Source organism: Bombyx mandarina, chromosome 02, assembly GCF_030267445.1.
Source record: "Bombyx mandarina strain Sakado chromosome 02, ASM3026744v2".
NCBI lineage: Eukaryota > Metazoa > Arthropoda > Insecta > Lepidoptera > Bombycidae > Bombyx > Bombyx mandarina.
This window is the reverse complement of record NC_143209.1, coordinates 866,105-886,003: the sequence shown is the minus strand read 5'-3', so window position 1 is coordinate 886,003 and position 19,899 is coordinate 866,105. Positions and strand designations below refer to the sequence as shown.

Here is a 19,899-nt window from a genome sequence, read left to right as displayed (position 1 = left end):
CATTTGGCGCGCTAAACATGGCGGATTTTTGGCCTCATTAGACGGAGACGGAGATATTTACGTATATTCATGTTTCATTTTATGTACGCACTGAAATACTGTTATATTGTTTTCCTGCGAGTTAAAGTGCTGAGTAAGAACGAGATAGATATATGTTTATGTATGTGCCTTCAAAATGGGTGCTATTTATATAAGCAATTGTACGTATAGAACAATATGTCGTGTCCCTATTATATAGGTCTATGCGCTTATCCCATCTTTTGTACTTTTCATTAATGCTACTTGTCAACATGTGTGTGCACTATATCGGTAGGTATGTAGATATATATGGCGCGATCAGATTTGAAGAGTCAGTCACTATGAAGATAACATATCAGGTATAAAAAATCATTGACTACCGTCAATTCACAAAAACTAGCCTCCGTCCTGAGAAGAACTGACAAGAAACTCAGCGGGCATGTCTTATTTTTTTAAATATTATGAGCTTTTTTAAATATTCATTTTTACAAGGAGTATTATAACGTAACAATTATTACAATATTGAAATGCCCGGAGCGAGCAACTCATTGCCACTTTGTGCAATCTTCTAGATAATCATTAACTTTATAGTAAGCTTTATTGCACAGATGTTCTTTAATAGTTTTCTTAAGCCTATGTATATGTAGGTTCTGAACATCTTGTGGGATTTTGTTGTACAGGCGCACAGACAAACACCCGAATGAATTTCGTATCTTATGTAACCTACTCATCGGCACAACGAGCTTGTGTTTGTTCCTAGTATTTCTATTATGTATGTCCGACTTTTTAGGTAACTCCTCAATATGTTTACGAACATACATCAAATTTTCAAAAATGTACTGGGATGGCATAGTGAGAACTTTAATTTCTTTAAATTTAAAAATATTAGTTATTTATTAGCTTTAAAGACTTCGCTCGCGATTGTGGTGACAAAAATTTGAGCGAGACTCTGGTCTTCTTACCCTGGACAATATGTTTGATAATTTTCATAATTGGTCGAGTTTTTGTTTTTATTTTATTTTTTTGATTATCCTTATAGGCCCACCTGATGTTGAGTAGTTACCGTTGCCCATGGACCTCAACAATGCCAGGTGCAGAGCCAAGCCGCTGCCTACTGTTAAGTGCTCTCCACAAGCTTCGTTTGAAGAAGGACATATCTCAGCGCTCGGGAAACACCGTGGAGTTTTTTAATTTTTTTTATTGCTTAGATGGGTGGACGAGCTCACGGCCCACCTGGTGTTAAGTAGTTACTGGAGCCCATAGACATTTACAACGGATGCCCCACTCTTCAAACCGAAAGGCATTACTGCTTTACGGCAGAAATAGGCAGGGTGGTGGTACCTACCCCTAATTACACAAATTATTTGATTTTTATTACACGATGTTATTCCTTCACCGTGGAAGTCAATCGTGAACACTTGTTAAGTACATATTTCATTAGAAAAATTGGTACCCGCCTGCGGGATTCGAACACCGGTGCATCGCTACATGAACGCACCGGACGTCTTATCCTTTAGGCCACGACGACTTCAAAATGATTTCATGATAACTTAATTGGTATGAGCTCAAGCGAATTAGAATGTCGTTGGGTAAAGAATTAAAACAAAACAACATCAATCATTCAACAAAACTTATTTTATTTTATTAATAAAACATAACATTAGCTATTAATGAGAGGTACAGAAGCGAGTGCGAGAGTAATTGAGTTGTTGCAGAATCCGTTGAGTGGGAGAACAGTGCCAAGTCCCTGGGAGAAGTGTTCCAGCCCACCAATGGCTCCTCCCTGTTCTGAACTCGGAGCCACAACTCCAAAGGTCGGAAGTATCTGGAATATCATTTTTTTATTGCTTGGATGGGTGGACGAGCTCATCGCCCACCTGGTATTAAGTGGTTACTGGAGCCCATAGACATCTACAACGTAAATGCGCCACCCACCTTGAGATATAAGTTCTAAGGTCTCAAGTATAGTTACAACGGCTGCCCCGCCCTTCATGTCTGAAGGTGGCATTTATTTTCTAGATGTCTATGGGCTCCAGGAACCACTTACCTTAAGTGGGCCGTGAGCTCGTCTACCCATCTAAGAATAAGAAGAAAAAAAAGAGATACATCTAGAAACCTCATAAAAGAACTGTACATGTACCTGACCAGAGCTTCTGGTGATATCCTGTTCGTTTTTCCCCTGGTCATCGTTCTGATGATGTCCGAAGCAGATTTCGAAGAACCCGGCTGCATGATGTCGCTAGAGTGGGTTGGGGGAGTTAGCTAGTGTCTTTAATGGACTAATTGGACTTGCTATTTAAGAAAGTGAACTATTTTTAATATATTTAACTAATATATTTCACTAATTTAATAATTATTTGAGTAAAGCTACTTATAAATAGAAAATCTGCTATTTAAGTGACCCAGTTCAAAATATGTATATCAAATCCATCTTAGGGGTCAAAGGTTGATAATGACAGTTATTGGGGCCGTGACATCGTCTGTCCATCCATGGGTAAAGGGCAATCCGTGATAAAGGACTGTTGAGCCCTGCAGTCAGGTAAAGTTAATAAGGTAAGTTAATAAGACACAGTGATTAGTTAAGTGATATGGTTAGGTTATATGGGTGCATATCGACGCTTGAAAGGCAGACGCGACTAAGCGACAATAACTGCTTTGTACATAAATGATAGGCAATAACCATATTCGATACGCGAAAAATATATATTTCTAGGTCTATTAAAATCATTTCAATCCTACAGCTACTAGCTAACTTCTACTACAGCTAGATTCGTTAAAATAGATTTTTTTCAGGTATTTCAACTTTAAATTAGTCTACTGTAAAGTTCACGCATTGCCGCTCAGTCATTTTTGTCTTTCAAGTGTCGATATGTAGTCCCTGCTTTGGTGCAGCAGTGATGGCACTTGATGGCGAAGAACAGCGAGGGAGTCACGACCCTCAGTAATGAGGAGAATGACGCAAGAAGGACGTAGACCCTACAGGACTTTTGTTTGCCAATACCAAAGAGGCCCCATCCTCTGCGTATCGGTACCTGAGCAGTCTCCCGGCGTCCCTGCTGCGGTACACGTCGCACTCGTGCAGGAGTCCCCCCTGCCCCGCCGCGTGGCACAGCTGCTCGAACACTTGGAACTCCAAGATCGTCGCCAGGAAGTACTTTATGTATTCCTGCGTGAATATAGTAACGGTGCTTTATGTTTCATTCCCTGTTTCCTCTGACGCCAACGACACAGACAGATGGAAGAACAACATTGAAGAGAATTCGATCACTCATTAGGGAAGTCGCGACCCCCAGTAATGAGGACGATGACCCGAGAGGTCTTGCGGTTTTCACTTGGTATCATGGAAACTAAATTTGGGATAGGAATTCTAATCCCACCCCCCAATCGACCGTCTTCCCGTTCGGCTGTGCTTCGCTTCTGTCACTCACCTGATCAGATATGATGTGGTATTTAGACCCAGGGTCGAAATCACCTTCGGTTCTTGGAACGGGCGGAATCACACCCTGAAAATTAAATGACTTTGTCTGATATGATGAAAGTGGAATTGGTTATTCTGAAGATGGATTTAAAGACTCTTGATTTAAAAATAATTGATTAAAAAAACTAATAAAATACGCTTTTATACGCTTTTAACGAATAAAATACGCTTTTTTTTTACAATACAATCATTTTTTCTTACACTATTTTTAATACAAATTTATTAAAATTTATTTTCTATTTTTTAGTTGGATTTTATATAAAAGCGTATTTTGTTAGTTTTTTTTAACTATTATTTGTTTTTCATTTTTTAGTTGAATTTAAATTTTTTTTTTTATATTGAATTGTCATCGGAATTGTCATAAGTATATCGAATTTCGAATTAATCCGACGTTTTGAAGGGGGTCAAAATCATGTTCAAAGATTCCGTTACATACTAACATACATACGTCTGAAGCTGAATAAAAGCGTATTAAAAAGCCATGCTGTGTGTGGGTCTTGAGATTTGGTGTTTTAGTTGAGGGATATTCTCTGTTTAATCTTTATTTAGAAATGTATTCAGTAAGTTAAGTAACTGACCAACGTTCATTAAATGGGTGTGAAATTACTGGTGGTAGGACCTCTTGTGAGTCCGCGCGGGTAGGTACCACCACCCCGCCTATTTCTGCCGTGAAGCAGTAATGCGTTTCGGTTTGCAGGGTGGGGCAGCCGTTTTAACTATACTTGAGATCTTAGAACTTATATCTCAAGGTGGGTGGCGTCATTTACGTCGTAGATGTCTATGGGCTCCGGTAACCACTTAACACCAGGTGAGCTCGTCCAACCATCTAAGCATTAAAAAAAAAGCTACTGACTAACGTTCATTAAATGGGTATGGATTGTGGAAGGTAGCCACAACATCAGAGCGGACGGCATGAGCCGTCCTACCTTACCTGGTACCGCAGCTTCATCTGCCACCAGCGCTTGTTCATGCTCTCCACACCCTCCTCGAAGACCCACCAGCGCCACTGAGAACATTTCACATTAAAGCAAAGGAACACACTTCTAAAGTGAGATGTGACCAACAAATCTTGAGCTTAGTGAAGTTCATATTATTATGAAGCTGGAGATCGATCCGATGAGTTATTTCAGAGCCCCTCATCAGGCTGAGTCTTCCAACTCGCTCAACCGGAGTGGTGAAGCTAGAAGAACTTGTGGGCCACCAGCAATCCCTTCATCAGATACCAACCGATAAGTACACCACGGTTAATTTATTTCCTGAAGTGATTTCTGTCCATCTGATAGTTGTCTAGCTCGCTCTTAGCGATAAGACCACCTATTGTACTTTTATAATTATTTAACGTTTGTATTTATGTTAATTTTGCTGTACAATAAAGCATACTCTCTCTCTCTCTCTCTCTCTCTCTCTCTCTCTCTAAAACACATCTGGCCTGTTTCGGAAGAGGCAGCATGAGATATAGGTACAAGGCATATATAGAGGTAACTCTTTCGCGCTCCATTGAGAGGTCTGAAGGAGCAGAAATTAATAGAATTATTGAAAGCCGGTTTTCGAACTTAACACCAGCTTTTCGCTTTCATAACATAGTATATTCTCATCTCACACATCACGTTCTCAACTCTCACGCGACTGTTACCTGGTCCACCATAAAAGCGAATGGTAGGTAGGCCACCTTCTCCAGCGCCATCGTCATCAGGAAGTTTATGCTGACTTCATATGGATCGCTACTCCTGTGAAATTTCATCAATATTGGACGACGTCGGAACATGTTTCCGGGTCAAGATGTTACCTGGGCCCAGCTACCCACCTCGAGACTTGAGATCGAAGTCTCAATGGTATTTTTTTATGATTGAAAGATTACTGGTAGCCCGGAGGCCTTTCCAGTTTCACCAGGACAGGTGGGCGAGCAAAGGCTCAGCCAGGAGGGGTGGGATTTGCTAACAGCTGCCCGAGCGCCTGCGAAGGAGACCTAACAACTCAAGAGCAGCTGCTTCGCGAATGAATCTACTACCGGATCGGAATCGCGACCCGCTGAGAAGATCCGGCGGGAAACTCAGCGGGCTGATGCATGGGTTAGGTTGCACGTCGACCTCTTTGTCGAGTTCGACGAGTACTCAATGGTAATAGCTGTTGTCAAGTCACCACCATGCAAATTGATTTGAACAAGATGTCACTTCGTAAAAGATATACATGAACAAGCGCTGAGTACGTATTACCAAAAGAAAATGGGTTCCTTTCTGCGGGATTTGAATCTCAGCACTGTCGCATCGCTCGATAGGAGCACACCGAGCTTCTCACCCAATAGGCCACGATGATTATTGCCCAGAAATGTTTAAACTATAACCGGGGCACTGACGTGCGAGAAGGATAGTAACGGTAGTTTTCCAAATACAGCACAAGAGCGCATTATGCGGCATAATGCTCAACGTTGAGGTTGAATGTTCCAACTACAGCAACGCTTCGCACAATCGAGCACTCTCAAAAGTACTGCTCTCGCGTGATACTCCCAATCGATACCGACTCAGTGACAGGCAATTAACAAGTGTTTTTTCTTTAAGTTGGCATTGATCGAAATTTTGTTTATATTATCGTTAGTAATATTATTTAATGTTGGAAAAAATTGTAAGGCTTTCGTTTCGTCGTAGTTTTTTTAGAAATAATCAATGTTAATTAAAACTGTGCTAACTTAGCGCACTCTGCTGATGCATTTGAAAACTAATTCACGTTCCAATTAAGCTTTAGCATAATTCGGCATTGTGCGTCACTGAGTCGCATTATGCTCTATAATTGGAAAACTACCAACATCTGACCACAACTACCCGCAATATCAAAACACTAATGACCACGTTAATGTACAATTGGTTGAGCATAATGCCATTGTCAATCTTACAAAAAGGAAAAGTATATTTTTAATTAAATTTATAGGTATTAAAACAACGTGTATATGATAAGTTCAATAAAACCTTGACATTATCATCATCAACCGACAGTTGTCCACTGCTGAACATAGCCCTCTCCCAATTCAGACCACTGACATTGGTCTTCGGTTCTCTCCATCTACCTCTTGCTGGCCACCCTTCGAAGGTCATCGTACCACCTAGCAGGGAGCATCCTACGTTAAGTTTGAATTGACCTTTGACATGATTACATTAAAAATAAGAACGATTTATTTTCAGTAGAACATGCGAATTTAGAGCCATTACATTAGATATTCACAGTTTATCAACACTTCTAGCCCTGGGTACGGTACATGCGACGTTATGTCTCTGAGCCGAGACTCACTTGTTCTGGTAGAGCCCGACCCGCTGCAGATGCACCAAGTTGTACACGGACAGCGTCGCCGCGTTGGCCACGGCCTCGTGGAACGCTGCAACAGTGGACCCTGGACTGTACTGATGACGGCAGCCAAGACCACCTCGGGTGGACTCACAATAATACCAGTCCCAAGGCGGTAAGGTGATTTAAAGATGCCACACCCGCTTTGGGACAGGACATCGAAGTCTCAATGGGATCAGATCATCATATCGAAACATTATACCGAAGAGTAGAAATGCTTTGTTCCAGAAATAGGCAGGGCGGTGGTGTCTCATGTGAACCCACAGTACGTCCCACCATCAGGGGGCGCCTCACTAGACGTCATATCACAGAAATACATCATGGCCACGGAATGTTGACTGTATCATCTGATGAAAAACCGGTCAACTACCACACGTAAGATCCTCTTGTGTTTAAAATTGCAATTTTCAAGCCCACGGTCTCCAGTGATTAATCACAACGCATTAAGAAATCATATATTGAAGTCCAGACCATTATTTATTTATTTATTTATTTCACTTCATATAAAATTTACATTGGCGGACTTGATGTCTAAGACATTCTCTACAGGTCAACCAAAGGTAGTGCAGAGTAAATAGTGGTAGGTGCAATGAAATTTTATATTAAATTACAAATATATACACAAAAAAGTATATACTTAGTCTGGCCATAAAATATACTGCTACAATAAAAAATAAAAAAAAATCTATTGCAAATAACATTGATTACTTTTACAGTGTGTTAGTTTAATACATAAATATAAAACAATTTAAACTATAAAAAGCTTATTCGAAGTGATCTCCATTGGCTGCAATACAGTCCTTTAAACGTTGAGGCCAGTTGTCAATAGAAGCACACACTCTTTCCATGGGAAAATTTTTCACTGCCAATCGTACGGATTGTTTTAGGGGCTCCAAATTATCATGGCGTTTAGAGCAAGCCGTACTCTCTAAAACTGACCATAAATCATAATCCAGCGGATTAAGATCGGGACTAGACGACGGCCGGTCTTCAGCTCTAATGAAGTCCGAAACGTTCGTGTCCAACCAAGACTGCGTAGACCGAGCTCTATGACCTGGCGCCGAGTCTTGCTGGAAGGACCATTCTTGATTATTGAACATGATGTTGTTAAGGGGCTTCACTACCTTCTCAAGAATGGTATCTTGATACACTTGTGCCGATGTTTTGATACCTTTTTCACAAAAGTATGGCTCAGTCACTCCTTCATAGCTAATACCCCACCCAACCATCACTGAAGACGGATAGTGCTCACGTTGCACTCTGTCGACTAATTGGGAAGCTTCCTTAGAGTTTGTTAAAATGTTGCTCAATTGTGAAAATTTTCTCATCCGTAAACAAATTTTTTCTATGACCTCCCTTTGCGTACCGCTTCAGTAGTTGTTTCGATTTTACCACCCTATTCTCTTTTAAATTATCAGTTAAGAAATGACCAGTACGTCTCTTATAGGCTGCAAGTCCTAAGTCATCTTTTAAAATACACATGACACAAGACATGGTTCTAGGTGCTATCTTCATCTCCCGAGATAAAATCTTTTGCTTTCGGACAGGATTTCTTCGAATTCTTTCCCTTACTGCTTTGACCACCTTTTTCGTACGAACACTACGTGGACGGCCAGATATTTTTCTGTCACAAACAGAGGAGGTCTCATTGCACCTATTAATAGCCCGGTACACAAACATTTTACCAATACCAAGCGTATGGAGAGTTTTAAAAATTGCATTTGGCTCCATACCTACTTTGTGTAATGCAATCACAGCGATTCGGTTCTCTTTATCATCCCACTCCATTTTAATATCGCAAAATATTGTACAATGTATTGGCGCCAAAATGAGAAAGCTCAATGAGCAATCATATAAAAATGACAGATTCCAAATTCAAATGTAATATTTTGTTTATTTTTAATTGTAACAGTACTTATGGCCAGACTAAGTACATACATATATACACTATCACATATCCATATACACACATACATACATTATCTGTTTCATTTGCTAAAATATTCGAAGTGTATTCAATAAACGCGAGACTCACCAGGATTCGCACCATCCCTGAACAGCTGGGGCTGATCAGCGTACTGCAGGTAGTACTGTATGTGAGCCATCTCGTGGTGGGTGGACACGAAGTCTTGCATCGTCACTTCGGTGCACTGTTTGATCCTGGAATGAAGGGTCGGAACTGTATCTGTGCACCCGAGATATGCGCATTTTAGGGACCCTTGAAAGCAAGAACTTTCTTTCATAACGCTTCTGAAACATAATTCTTTCCAGGGCAGTGGTTCTTGGTAGTATTAATGGTTAAGTGGATATGAAATCAAGCACCGGTCATCGTTCTCGTCGATCTCGTCGCTTGCGACGAAGGGCTCGACGAGTAAATTAACCCTCAGACGCAGTCCACTGAGTTTCTCGCCGGATCTTCTCAGTGGGTCGCGTTTCCGATCCGGTGGCAGATTCTGCGAAGCACGGCTCTTGCTAGGGTTCATGTTAGCAGCGTCGTCAGGTTTGAGCCCCGTGAGCTTACCTACTAGTTAAGGTTACGCTGAAATAGCCTCTCAAGGCTCTCAGCATAGGTAGGAAAAAAAAAGGAGAGGAAAGGATAATTTCGAAGAATTCTTCAGAATACTCGACATTGAAAATACGGTACGTTATATGTAGAGGTCAAGGTACCTCTGGTCGTAAGTACAGATATTCGAAAGGGTCAGCCATGGCGGCTTCGGGACATACCTATAGTCGATTCTGTTGCAAAAGTCCCATGCGCTGGCGGTGCACTGCACGCTCAGCTGTTGAGGTCTCGCCAGCATCGACCCTCGCCAGAACTCAGGAGGGACTGGCTTGAGGCCCATAGACGTGTAGAACTCTTCAGCCATTTGGAACATTCTGGAAAGTTCAAAGTTGATGAAGTTATTAAATTTTACTGTCATAATTACCGATAAAATACTTGGATCAATATTTGGATTGTTAGTTATAGATTAGTAGTTTAGTCATTTTGGATGTTGAGGTTTTTGAAAAGAGTAAGTTCAACGTTTCACGTGGATGCTTCTGAGTTCTGAATCGTTGGTGAATTCATGGCGATTTAAAACGGTCTATGAAAGTATACTTGGACTTTCTGATCTAAAATTATATGAGGAGTTAAGGTTAATCAGTGGAATAGAATGTAATTTATGTACAGCCGTGAATGACCGTGAACTGTCAATGGAGATGGTGGAGCCCGCCTTACCTTAGTGGAGTGAATCCTTTTCTGAGCATCTCCGACGTGACGTCGACGTTAGGGGACTGCGGGAACGGCATAACTAAATCCATGATGGACTTCCAATTCTGCGCCCACATGTTGCCTAAAAATAAGATGAACATTTTTTTTTGTTTCAGTATCTCTTCAGAAGACTTACTTTGAAACCTTCTGAAGATAATTATGGAGTTAGCGAGCGCGGGTGGGTCTGCCCTAAGGTGAATCGATAGCTCGTAGAGGGACGCGAAAATCCGTTGGACTTGAGCAGCGCAGCACCAGTCATTATGGTGAACCTTGAGAAAGGCTCTTATCCAGAAGTGGACGATAGTGATGAATAGGAACCGGTGCCCATAGATATCATACGGTAAATGTTACCACTCACCTTGAGACAAAAGGTCGAACTTACATGACGGAACGCATGAGTGCATCACGGTAGAACATGGTGATGCATTGGCTGATTGGACCCACCCGCACGGATTTAAAACACGCCTTTTCATAAGTAAACAAAAGTTTTGATACGGTAAAAAGCAACTTACCCAATAGATGAGCCGGTATGGGTCCGTCGGGTCTGAGAGCCGCGTCCCCGTATCTTTGGAAGAGTCTGCGTCTGACGTAAGTGAAGAGTTGCTTGTAAAGTGGCACGACCTGATTGTAGACCTCTTCGACGCTAGCCCTAAACGACTGGTCCTCGTATGCGGCTCGCATTTGTTCCCCTGCGTCTCTGAAACCTAGGGAATGACAATATTTTTTAGACCGAAAGTTTTTGCTGACTTTGAGATCAAGAGAGAGATTGAGAGATCTCTGGAGATATGTAGTGGTCTAAAGAGGTTTTTTATGAAGATCACTTCTGCTAAGAGATTATAATTACGGAAACAATTGTACTCTGTGCACTATGGTGACTCTAAGAGAAGGAATGAACTCGAATGAGTTTGAGGAAAATATTTGCAAACCTGCATTCACCGCCGCTTGGTTCACCAGCTGAACGTATCTCATGTAACGATTCCTGAGTTTCGGGCCGGTTTGCTCCCTGAAATTCTTCCACACGTACAACAATTCACTCTCGATCCTCGAATGGGCAAGGATCCTGGAAATTTCTGGATCCAATTGCATGTTGCAGTACTGGGAATATTCGGAGGTCTCCGTGTAGGGCTGGTAATGTTGGTACGGTTGGTTGGCTAATGTGTAGCCCTGGTTTGTGAGGTCGGAGTACACCCTGGGTATGTGAGGATCGAAGGGCTTCTGTCTGTACGGACAGATTTTAGCTGAATTGTATATCTCTTTCATCTCTGCTATGAGTTGCTGGAGCTGAAAATTTTTATTAGCTTATTTTCTTCGGTTTTCGCGAAAGTACTTTTACGGTTTTTTTAAATATAAAATTAGAGAGTAGTTTGCATGATGTTTAAATATCGATGGATACCATGAGAGCTATCTGTGACCACGAGCCCTGTCATCTATCCGAGACGTCTAAAATAATAACGGTAGGAAGCGGCTTGGCTCTGCTCCTGGCATTGCTGAAGTCCATGGGCGACGGTAACCACTTACCATCAGGTGGGCCGTATGCTCGTCTGCCTACAAGGGCAATAAAAAAAATAGCCGGGAGACTGTGTCATAAAATCATAAATGTAGTTTTCTTCTTCTTCTATCAGCCCACATATGTCCACTGCTGGACATAGGCTTCCCGCAAGCCTCGTCATAACAATCAGTCCTGCACTGCTTGCAACAGTGGATTCCCGCAAACCCTCAACAGATCGTCCGTCTACCTTATGGGAGGTCTACCCACGCTACGTCTTCCGGAACGCGGTCTCTATTCGATAGCTTTTCAGCCCCAGCCGCCATGTTTTAGAGAGGTTTTAATTATTGTGGTGGGCTGACCCAAATGAAAACTACATTGGGAGGTCCCCTAATTAGTGTAGTAGGATAGCCTTCAGCAGGGAGAGATTGTGGGATATCGTGAGATGCGTCAGGTCTGCCCCCTCCAACAGTATACGACGATCACCACCACTCTGTCAAGAGTGGAACGATCGAGACGAATAATAGTGATTTATCATGAAAGTTAGCTATTGTAAAGTCATACCTCAGAAAATTTATCATCGGGTAAACTGGCCCTGCTGCTTTGTAAGATTTTAGTCAGCTGTCTCCTCGCCAGTGGATCGGAGACCCTGGATGCGTCATAGGCCGCAGCCTTTCTCCAAGATAGCCTCTCGAATTTCGAGCTCAGAGCCAGCTCGTCCATCATAGGTCTTCGATTATGTTCTGTTATGTTGGTCACGAACTTCCACTGGGCCATTGTGACTCTGAATTTTGATTTTTGAGGTTTTATAACAGTTGCAAAAAGTCGCTGTGGTCTTCCACTGTTTTGTATGTATTCGTTGATCTATTACGTGGACAACTGAGCGATCCCATGGCTCAACTAGTATTAAGTCATTAACGGAGTCATTTTTTTTTATTTTTTTATTTATAACTTCTTATACTAGAAAGTATAAAGACGGACTTAATGCCATAGGCATTCTCTAACAGTCTACCTTAGGGGAGTGCAGAGATGAAGCTTGGTAGGTGTAGTGTGAAGGTGATATTACTTAAACATATGTGTATATATATATCTCTTGAGATATGTTTCAATTGTTTGATAATTAAAAATTTTGCGGGTTTGATTTTTATCCTTGCGAAATCATGTCATTTTGAGGAACTTGTAACGTTCACGAATGAAATACTCAAGTACGTATTCATTTCATAAGGAAAATTGATATTTGCTGGCGGGATTTGACACTGGCTGTCTTATCTCCAGGCCACACACTCAGGTTTGGGATAAGTCCCTGGCCAACGTCAGAGACAAAACCGGGTCGACCTAATGATGTTGCGAGCTGCGTCTTCATGCAAAACGTGCAGGATTGCATTTTAGAGAACAGATTTAGGTTTGACGGGGGATGGCTTACATAAGATCTCTATGACTCACCTATAGCACATTCCGGATGCTTCTCTGTCGTATTCTCTCAAAAACTGCATCGCTTCTCCCGAGTTCGTGTTTGTTCCCTGGAAGAGGAGGAGGACTATAAAATCAGCTGTTAGATGGAGGAATCCACCATTTTGATAAAGCGGCACGACACGAGAACTTTCTCATCTCATCATAGCCGCAGGAAACTATATAGCCGATCGTGCGGACCGAATGGTAAACAGTCGACGTCGCTCAAAACACGTCATCTCGGATCCTCACGATCCACTAACGGTGATTTTATGTACCCCAAGCACCGGTCATCGTTCTCGTTGAACCCGTCGCTTGCGACGAAGGGCTCGGTGAGTGAATTAACCCACAGACACAGCCCAATGAGTTTCTCGCCGGATCTTCTCAGTGGGTCGCGTTTCCGATCTGGTGGTAGATTCTGCGAATCACGGTTCTTGCTAAAGTTCGTGTTAGCAACATCGTCAGGTTTGAGCCCCGTGAGCTCACCTACTAGCCCGGCGACGCTGACATGGTCTCTCTAGACCATCAGCTTAGGTAGGAAAAAAAAGGAATCGAGGACTCTTTTCAGAGTACGTTTGAAGTACACGTTATAGCGTTCACAGAATACCGTGGAGGGGAGTTCATTCGAAAATGCCTGAATTTTTTAACACGCATTTGGAATTTATTTTGCATCTTTTTTTGTGGTGGGGCGTATGGCAAGCTCGCCGTGATAGGTACCTACCATACCAGCATCCTGTTTATTCCTATCGCGAGCCAGTTTTGCTTTCCAGTTTTCCACGATTTTTGCGTTTCAAATTGTCTTTATAGACGTTGCGTGAAAGACACCGCGTCAATTATGTGGCTCGCTGAAATCATCCCACCCCATTGGCGTGGTTTTTGATTATAAAAACGACCTGATCCAGTATACTTTCCGTAAATTAGTTTTGGATTCTTCATATCGACGCTTGAAAGGCAAACGTGACTAAGCGACAATAACTGATTTGTACATAAATGATAGGCAATAACCATATTCGATGCGCAAAAAATATATATTTCTAGGTCTATTAAAATCATTTCAATCCTACAGCTACTAGCTAGATTCTACTACAGCTAGATTCGTTAAAATAAATTTTGTTTTCAGGTATTTCAACTTTAAATTAGTCTACTGTAAAGTTCACGCATTGTCGCTTAGTCAAGTTTGCCTTTCAAGCGTCGATATATATCGCGTATTTAGTCTATACTAATATTATAGAGAGGAAAGATTTGTTTGTTTGTATTGAATAGGCTCCGAAACTACTGAACCGATTTGAAAAATTCTTTCACTGTTTGGAAGCTACACTATTCCCGAGTGACATAGGCTATAATATTTTTGAAAAAATGGGATCCTTACTAAAGCTCCAATAATGTAATCCAAGGTGTAAAAAATTACGAAAGTTATGAGGTAACAAACATAAAATCTTATGTTACGGACGCTTTTTCCCGGTTAGGGTACCCCTCCGCATCGTCTCATAAGGAACTTCGTTCCAAAATATTGTTATTTTCATTAATATGGCGGAACCTGAAACGTGCTAACGGCTTCTGGACATCATGAGCCGATCCTCTTAGGTCAATAAGAATACGTCTTTGGTACGGAGACTGCTTCGTGTCAGAAAGACTTTAGGACCAGATTGTATATTGCACGCTTCAAAGCGCGTGTTTGTCGTAAAGTTTTCCAAAGCTTGACCTTCAAGAAGATTACCGGATATCCTTTTCAGCAAAAATCCTCGGTATCATAACGATTTTATTGTTATAATAATAATGTGCTTTATCTCACTATGTTAGATTTACACGACATAATGAATTTAATGATGGTTATTGTATTGTTCGTTTTTTTTTTGCTTAGATTGGTGGACGAGCTCACAGCCCACCCGGTGTTAAGTGGTTACTGGAGCCCATAGATATCTACGACGTAAATGCGCCACCCACCTTGAGATATAAGTTCTAAGGCCTCAAGTACAGTTACAACGGCTGCCCCACCCTTCAAAACTGAAACGCATTACTGCTTCACGGCAGAAATAGTCCGGGTGGTGGTACCTACCCGCGCGGACTCACAAGATGTCCTACCTCCGGTAATTAAGCAAATTATAATTTTGTGGGTTCGATTTTTATTACACGATGTTATTTCTTCACCGTGGAAGTCAACCGTGAACATTTGTTGAGTACGTTTTTCATTATTTTTTATTTTTTATTATTATTTATAGTATTGTTAAATCTCTATTAATATGTTAATGTAATGCATGCTGTGATTGCCTATAATTAGAGTTGCAGTTATCAATTGCTCTAAACATGTCAATGTTATTTTATGTCTTACTGTAAACCCTGTCGGTAAACCTTAAATAAATAAATAAATCAATTAGAAAAATTGGTACCCGCCTGGGATTCGAACACCTGTGCATCGCTCGACACGAATGCACCAGACGTCTTATTCCTTAGGCCACGACGACTACAGAGACTTCTCGTTGGGCAGAGAACGGTTATTGGAGTCTACATACATCACAGCCTTAATGGCTTCAGAAATGAGTTTGAATTCTCATTCGATTGAATATCAGTCACACGACTGCTCTGCGGGAGAAATATGTTAGATTATATCATACACGCTCGGACCGATGGTACGATTAGGGAGGCAAGGCAAATGTGACTTCCCTTTTTTATGACTGATGGATTTCTGGTGGCCCGGACGCCTTTCCAGTTTCAATAGGACAGGTGGACGAGTAAAGGCTCAGACAGGAGGGGTGGGATTAGCCTACAGCTACCCGAGCGCCTCCGAAGGAGAACCCAACAACTCAAGAGCAGCTGTTTCGCGAATGAATCTACTACCGGATCGGAATCGCGACGCGTTGAGAAGATCCGGCGAGAAACTCAGCGGGCTGATGCATGGGTTTGGTTGCACGTCGAACTCATCGCCGACGTGTCTTCCATTTAGTAGAGGTTTTATTTAGCAGACTAACGCACAGCCGAAAGACATTGTTTGAAATTTGTATTCACGCGAACGTTTCATGTAAATATTGTTAGGGCGATTCAGATTTTTCTTCACAATATGTCTTCTATTGTACGATACATAGAAGTTGAATTTGAACTCGTCGTGGCCTAAAGGATAAGACGTTCGGTGCATTCGTGTTGAGCGATGAACCGGTGTTCGAATCCCGCAGGCGGGTACCAATTTTTCTAATGAAATACGTACTCAACAAATGTTCACGATTGACTTCCACGGTGAAGGAATAATATCGTGTAACAAAAATCAAACCCGCAAAATTATAATTGGCGTAATTACTGGTGGTAGTACCTCTTGAGAGTCCGCGCGGGTAGGTACCACCGCCCTGCCTATTTCTGCCGTGAAGCAGTAATGCGTTTCGGTTCGAAGGGCGGGGTAGCCGTTGTAACTATACTGAGACCTTAGAACTTATATCTGAAGGTGGGTGGCGCATTTACGTTGTAAATGTCTATGGGCTCCAGTAACCACTTAACACCAGGTGGGCTGTGAGCTCGTCCACCCATCTAAGCAATAAAAAAGGTAACCGGTCTGCTGGTGCTGTCCAGCAGTAATTCATTTCCGTTTAAAGGGTAGCGCAGTTGGTGTATTATAAAATAGGTGAGACCTTAGAACTCGTGTCTCAAGGTGGGTGGCGGCATTTATATGGTCGATGTCTATGGGTTCCCGTAACGACTTAACACCAGGTGGGCCACAAATACAATAAAAAAGTTCAGAAGTTAAGCTTTCGCGATGAAGAATTATTTTTTATCATGGAGGTTTTTCGTCAACACACATTAAATACATTTATATTACCTTAGAAAGGTTTACTGATTCATTTTATAGTTTTAAGACATTTTTTATTTAGTTTAGAATATAAAAAAATTAGAATAGTTTTTATTACTACATAGATGTACAGGGTTCTATTGCAGACAGCCGCGAAACCCAATAATAATATTTACAGCAAACAGCTAAACCCAAGCAAGCGTATAGTTAATTTATCTGAGTACTTTTCTTATAGATTTTTCACTTACCATTCTGTAGTATTCTTGTGTTTTCACGTGTCGTGTGTAGAAAGCAAAACATAGGCACAACGTCGTAGCGACTTTGGTTCCCATTTTAAAAATTAAATATTGATCATTCAACACAAAACATTTATTACACTATATTACTTATTTACTATTTTAGAAGATCTATTTATTTTATTTTACAAAATATATACCTATTTTTGGTCAATTTTAGTTGAGTTTTAATTGGTTATTTGAGAAAAACCGAATATTAATAATATTCCCGCCAAATTAAATTTGACAGTACTAATTTTTTTTTTTCAGTAATTGACAAATGGATACCAATATGTCCGTACTAGTTACACCCAAAACTTTAGTACGACGTAATGAGGTTTTAGAAATCTGTCTCCCGTTCGCTTTCTTGTCGTCGACTGTAGTAATATTTCCGTTGCTTTTGTTTTCTACACGGTTTGATGAGCACGTGTCGGTGTACGTAAGACAACAAAAGTCTTGCGATTATTTTTGATCCAGACATATTATGTCTTTGAATTAAAAAGCTATTTAACATTTACCGCAAAATCCTTGAAATTGATTTGAGTATTTCTCTGTTTTCAAATAGAACATAAATACCTACACAACTTTTATTTCGGGGTCAATTTGTGTAGACTAGAGGTCCCGCAGTAGTCGAAATTCGACTATAATTAATTGGAATTGTAAGTTTGTACACTATTATGATTGTATTTTATACTTCTATAATTACAAAATTCGCCAAGACTACGCTATAAAAAATATTAACAAAGACAAACAATATTCAATCTATTCTCAATTTGAAAACAGACGTCAAGAACAACAGTTTGACAATAAATAGTAGGTATGCATGCGTGTGTCAAATACATGGTATGTAGTGTGTGTAATGTTTTCTTTATTGTTTTAATGTATCTTTTATGCATTATTTTTAAAAAATATTAGCATTGTGCACTTCTTCTCTATATTCTCTATAAGTGTGCAAAATTTCATAGTCCTCCGTCCGCGCAATTTTCGTAAAAAGGGATACAAAGTTTTTGCTTCACGTATTAATTTAAAGATATCTAAAAAGTAATCACTTAAATAGAAAGTTTACTAATAACCAACAGATGTCGCGAATATCTTGCACTTGTTTGCTGTTAGTAAAAATATATTATTGTATAAATCTCAAGATAGATTTTCGCATATCTTGTAGATCAGACGCGTGCGGTACACGGTCGCGTGCTCCATACTGCGATGGATTCTGACAATAATAATACAGAGGGTGCTTTAAGTTTTCTTTAACTAGAATATCTGACTATAGTTATTATGTGTTTTGGAGGTTTGGTGTGCGATATGCGAGCTAAAAAAACTCCGTTGCGCCTACATCGGGCAGTTCCTAAAAAGTGATTTCGTGTGATTTTATTAATGGTTACAGCGTAAAGTTTATTAAATAACTGATTTGCGGCAGCAACAAAGATGTTAGTCCGCTGATTTTCTTGCCGGATCTTCTCAGTGCGTTGCAATTGCGATCCGGTAGTACATGCATTCGCGAAGCTGTTAACCTTGCGCTGTTAGGTCTCCTCCAGAGTAATTCGGGCAGCTTTTTTTTTTTTTTATATTTCTTAGATGGGTAGACGAGCTCACAGCCCACCTGGTGTTAAGTGGTTACTGGAGCCCATAGACATCTACAACGTAGATGCGCCACCCACCTTGAGATATAAGTTCTAAGGTCTCAAGTATAGTTACAACGGTTGCCCCACCCTTCAAACCGAAACGCATTACTGCTTCACGGCAGGAATAGGCAGGCTGGTGGTACCTATCCGTGCGGACTCACAAAAGGTCCTACCACCAGGAAGAAGGAGGAAAGAGGCTTGTGGAGAGTACTGAGTGGTTGGCGGTAGCTTGGCTGTGGTCTTGCCATTGCTGAGCTCCATGAGAAACGGTAACTGCTTACTATTATGTGGGTCGCATACTCGTCTGCTAGAAGATCAAGAAAAGAATCCTTACAACCAGAGTTTTTACAGTGAAATTTGGAACGTTACTATTCTCTAGAATTTTCGTAGGCTGTATACCAGACCAAACTAGACCCACCAAATCAGAGCCACGTCGTCCATGACGAGATCAAGCCATAAACGCGGTTTTAATTATTTTGGCACTATCATAGCATGTCATTACAAATGATCCACTTCGATAAAGCGGCACGATATGAGAACCATCTCATTGTGGCTCGGTAACTACATTCCCGATCCTGCGGACAGAATGGAAAGCAGTCGACGTCGCCTCAAACACGTCATTTTGGATCCTCCCGATCCACTAACGGTGCTTCTAGGTACCTCAAGCACTCGTCGAACCCGTCACTTGCGACGAAGGGCTCGACGAGTAAATTAACCCATAGACACAGCCCACTGAGTTTCTCGCCGGATCTTCTCAGTGGGTTGCGTTCTGATACGGTGGTAGATTCTGCGAAGCACGACTCTTGCTAGGGTTCGTGTTAGCAACGTCATCAGGTTATTAATTAAGGCGACGCTGATATAACTTCGCAAGGCTATCAGCTTAGGTAGGAAAAAAAAATACATGTGTGCAATTCACACGTGGTAAAAGTGAAACCTTCCAAAATTAAAATACAATTATCCTAAACGTCTTAAGTATATGTAAAATTTTGTCATTAGTAAATAATTGTAAGGTAGCGCCCTCTGTGAATTGATATTTTAATTTCACGTATAATCCTAAATTAAAATTCACTACAAGAGCTTTCATACACACGTTAGTATTAAAAAATCTCACAGATGGCGCTGTATTAAATAGTATGTATATTTCTGTCTCATTCTTTGCTGGCTTCATCCTACACATTTTTGTATTTAGTGTCTCTTACCTGTCGTTTTTTCG

The 19,899-nt window shown here is 41.0% G+C and overlaps 1 protein-coding gene across 1 annotated transcript; it reads right to left on the bottom strand.

Annotated features, from left to right (window-relative positions):
* Positions 1-1,630: 1,630 nt before the first annotated feature.
* Positions 1,631-17,430, bottom strand: LOC114252658 (angiotensin-converting enzyme). The gene is made up of 15 exons (XM_028187230.2): positions 17,035-17,430; positions 13,009-13,085; positions 12,130-12,349; positions 11,006-11,360; positions 10,592-10,783; positions 10,047-10,161; positions 9,554-9,706; positions 8,865-8,989; positions 6,776-6,860; positions 5,130-5,223; positions 4,428-4,502; positions 3,447-3,521; positions 3,051-3,184; positions 2,159-2,257; positions 1,631-1,843 (listed from the first exon to the last, which is right to left on the bottom strand). The coding sequence occupies exons 1-15, from the start codon at positions 17,116-17,118 to the stop codon at positions 1,663-1,665; spliced, it is 2,064 nt and encodes a 687-aa protein (XP_028043031.2). The 5' UTR covers positions 17,119-17,430; the 3' UTR covers positions 1,631-1,662.
* Between the last annotated feature and the right edge of the window lie 2,469 nt (positions 17,431-19,899).